Source organism: Geospiza fortis, unplaced genomic scaffold (genome assembly GCF_000277835.1).
Source record: "Geospiza fortis unplaced genomic scaffold, GeoFor_1.0 scaffold132, whole genome shotgun sequence".
Taxonomy (NCBI): domain Eukaryota; kingdom Metazoa; phylum Chordata; class Aves; order Passeriformes; family Thraupidae; genus Geospiza; species Geospiza fortis.
In genome coordinates this window covers 512,809-517,160 of record NW_005054446.1, presented here as the reverse complement: position 1 = coordinate 517,160, position 4,352 = coordinate 512,809, and the positions used below count along the sequence as shown (strand labels likewise).

General features: G+C 39.3%; 1 protein-coding gene across 9 annotated transcripts in view; it reads right to left on the bottom strand.

The window, feature by feature from the left end:
* The window catches only part of CAMTA1 (calmodulin binding transcription activator 1), a 245,453-nt gene continuing 241,101 nt past the window's right edge, over nt 1–4,352 (bottom strand). For all 9 annotated transcript variants that reach the window (XM_031062368.1, XM_031062366.1, XM_031062365.1 and 6 more), the window contains one exon: nt 1–3,504. In XM_031062368.1, coding sequence (XP_030918228.1) covers nt 3,472–3,504 — 33 coding nt within the window. In that variant the 3' untranslated portion in view covers nt 1–3,471. The remainder of the gene's footprint in view (nt 3,505–4,352) is intronic.

Here is a 4,352-nt window from a genome sequence, read left to right as displayed (position 1 = left end):
TATGGGGAAATTTTCTTTTTTAATTTACAGCAGAAAGAATATAAAGCATTCAGAAAACATTTTCCATATTTTAAGGGCAATTCAAAACATTTTGCATGGTTCCAGCAGCTGAGTTCTTCAACAGATCCATTGATTCAGTGATGCTTTACATGCACAGTTACAAAAATAAAACTTACAAAAGAGAAGACATCTATACTAGTTTTACATGCAAGTCTTGGGGACCCCCCATTGGGCACCAGCTATTGTGTGGAACTGCCATAAGCGTGCAACCAGAGAGGGGGTTCATGTTATATTCTGTATTTCTTTCACACAGTATTACTGCTGTCGAATGTGTTTCACAAAGGAGCGATTCTATTATCAGAAGACAGAAGATCTGGCTCCTGGCACTTGGGAATTTGAATTTTCCTAGAAAGCTGCACTTACTTATATCTTAGGTGAAAATGTTAAGTTCCACAACCAAGAAGAGGGTTCGAAGAAATCACTTCACTGCGGGGGAGTGCTGCTCCCTGCCCAGTGACACACACTGAAGGGTTTCTGCCCGACACAACAAAGCACTTGGGAGCTGGGCTGGCTCCGAGCATGCCAGGCGTCCTGGAGCTGTGCTGCAGAACTGCCCGCATGCTCCACAGCCAGCACAGCCTTAAACGTTTGGCTGAAGCAGGATCTAGGTTAGTAGATACACCACCAGGCCCATGGATCTGGAAGAGTAATTTGAAATAGCTCTGTATATTACTGAATGGTTTTCTGTAAAGACGAGGAGTTAAAACATTTCCACTGAGGTCACTACTCTTGTTAGGAACAGATCAATTCTATATTGTCACGTATTGGTTAATGGGTGCAATATTTCAGTTTCCAAATGTCAAGAGTTCTTCCAGTACTAATACAGAGCATTTCCAATTCATTCCAAAGGAGATTCTTCAGCTTCTCCTGTTCTGTTTTGGCGTGAGAGGAAAATTTAATGGTTAAGGTTCCAATTGCAGACAGTAAATCAGGCCATGAGGCTGCCCACAGGCACAGTGTGAGTGCCAGGCCATTTGTTTTGCTTTTTTCCCTTTTTTTTAAAATTGAATCAGGTCATAAAGCAGCAGTTCAGAAATGTACAAGAGAATTCTGATAATGAGCTATAGCACATCTACTGTAATTCAATGCTGGCAGTGAAAAGAAGTAATTAAAAACAGGTACAATTATAGAAAAGGCACCAAGAGCACTGACCCCAGTTTTTTTGCCACAATCTTTGTTTTTACTCTTCTTTTAAAGACACCAGTTTCAAAGCTTCCTATGTGTGAATATTTTTTGGCTTCACAACAAGCCTTGCGTTTAAACATTGCAGTTGGTGGCCGGGATCAAGCAAGAACAACTATTCCAAAACTAACAATCTCAAATTTACACAAGTTCATTCAGAAATTTTAAACTGCCACGAGCGAGACAAACAGACAGGAGCAGTTTCTGATCTCAGACACATGTACGTGACCCACAAGTAATGACACGGACTTCAGGAGTTTCTTCCCTTACATTCCTGTGTAATGAAGATCAGAACTGGTTCCCATCGTTGAGAATCTGTGACAGTTTTAAATTAGTAGCTCAATTTAAAAAAAATCTAATTTCTTTGGCTCCTCACTATGTGGAAATAGCAATATACCATGACACCCCTACAGGATCAGTTTGCATCTTTTTTTTTAAGTTTTACTTAATTTTTTAAAATTTTTTGTGCAATTTTTATTACATTTTCTGACTTCCAGCAGGAGATATGAAAATGTGAAACATATTTTCTACTTTCGTACTATTTATTTATTTTTTTTTCATTTTATGTTCATTCTAAGTGTTCTTTATTGGAGTGAGTGTATGGTGTTAAGCTAGATACGGTTTTTGTACTCTTATGATTATCTGCTTTGCAAAAGTAACTTAATTTTCTTAAGCAATATTAGCATTCACATTACTTGGCACCATTGGCAAAAAAAAAAAGAAAAAAAAAAAGACGGGGGTAAAAAAAAAGAAGGAAGGAATACATAAATTAAACCCAACTGAACCAAACTCCTGGTAGCCAAAATCAAATGTAAACATATCCTTTTTTTCTTTTTTTTTTTTTAAAGTAATGTTGCTCTGCCTTTTTTTTCCTAAGTCTAAATACAGTAGCTCTTTTTTGCCATTTAGTCATGCTTTAGCAAAAATGTTCTTCTAAAGAACATTTAAAATAAAGTTTCTTATAGTGAAATAAAGTTTTTGTTTCATTTTACAGACCATAGCCACTAATGCTTTGCTTTGTTCATTTCTTTTTCTTGAGTTCATGCACATATCTCTTTAATATATACAATATGTACAAACAATACATCCACACTCTTCTCGTTCATTCAGACAAAACTATACAAATAATAATTTTATCTTGCCAAGTTATTGACCCTTTGTGAATAAAATATTTAGTAATTAATCAATATATTCCCTTTCAAATATTTTTTTCTCATTTTCCATTTCTACCTTCTATATATACAGAAACTGCCCAGATTTTGATGAAGTAGCCAAAATAAGAAATTTACTGGCCAGAATGCAGCACCACTGATCTTTAGGTGGCATAAAATGTCCAGGCAACATATGTACGTGACTCTGCAAAATGACAAGAGGTTTGACAAGTACATAAGAGAAAAAGCTACATGTTTTACAAATTATTTGAGAACTTAATTAAAACAATAGTACATGAAGGTAAGGCTAGAAAATAAAGTGCTGAACATGAGAGAAAGTACATGACAGTTGATATGTTTGCAGGTTCTAGTAAAAATACAAAAAAAAAAGTGTAAAACTTGCTTAAGCTGCTCTCTCCATTCCTCATGCAATACCCGTGTCTCTCATCCACCAAACCCCTCCTGTAAGTTCCCACGGGATGTATTAAAAACCTGCAGATTTAAAAAGTTGCATTAAGTGTGCTGTAGAGGTTTAAATAAAACACAAAGGACAGGAGTGCGAAGGAAATGAGGATGCATGGACCCAATAAAGATGTACTGATCTAAGCCCCTCCACTGAGACTCTCAAAGCTTCAGTTTCTTGGAGATGACTGACAGGTGCAGGAACAGCATTCTTGTGTTGCTTGTGCATTCCCACCTTTTCTGAACAATATTTTTGGTATAATATTTGTACAGTTCCACATGTTGTTTAATACAGCCCTATATGAAAAGGATAATTAATTAATCGCTTCTTCCTTCCTCCTCGGAGAATGAAGCAACTCACAATTTCCTCCTGGTGTCTTGTTTTCCCCACGATCCAACAGAAGATTGAGTTCCAAGATGTCTTGCTGAACAAATTAAAAGTTGTCCATGAAAGTGCAAATGCAATGACCAAAACATTACTGTTAAAATCCTGCAGCTGGTATTTCCAGAACTGCAGTGGGTATTTTTGTTGTTGTTGCATGTCTCTGCTAAAAACAGAAAATGAAAACAGTCTGAAAAGCAATGTCACATTGCTACGGGATGCTGCTGCGTATCTTCAAGTTCCTTGGCCTTTTTCAATTCTTTCACTCTGAAAAAACAAAGAGGAGCTATGTAACACTTCTACTACAAATCTCTTGAAGACAGAACAATCAAAAGGATTCATCACTCCAACCTCCCGTGCAGAAGAGGCAGCTCCCAGAGACAGGAAGGCAACACCTTCCCAACACCATAAACAGCTGGAAGTGCAAGAACAGGCCACTGGGGATCCCAAACACCTTTGGAGAGACACACTTGGTCCCACTGCTTTTCCCCAGTACTGGCAGCTCCAGCTGGGGTTTATTCTGGTGTCAGCCTGATCCCTTGGGGTTCCCTGGACTGCTGGTCCTGTCTGACCCTGCAGCTGCTCACAGCAAAGGGGGGACCTTCATTCAGTGCTGTTCCTTTTCTCCACACAGTGCTCGGGCAGTGACAGCACAGTGGGGGGAAAATCCCTCTGTCCAGCTTGGAAAGGAAGCCTGGTGTTTACAGAGAACCTCACATAAGGAAGTGTTTATGCACAAGAATTGGTATGGGTGTGAAGAAAGGCGCTTTGTTTCTCAAGTTCTCCAGCTGCTGTGCCCCTGTGTTTCTCATGCTGCTGGCAGCATGGTTTGTGCTGTCCCAGCAGTGCAGGATGCTGTGTGCCAAGGGAGATGAACCTGCAGCGTGGAAGTCACTCCTCCTAGATGTGGCCAGTTCTCAACTTTCCCAAATGCATGCCATAATCACCTCCTCTAACTCATCAACACAAGAACTAAACCATCACTGAAAGCTGAAAGAGTTAAAAATTAAACTAGAGGGTGAAAAGACTGGAATCATTTCAATCCCATCAAGTGGAACAGAGCTCTGCACTGGAGCTGGGGCAGGAGGAATCCTTCTGCTCAGGCTGAGAGCCTG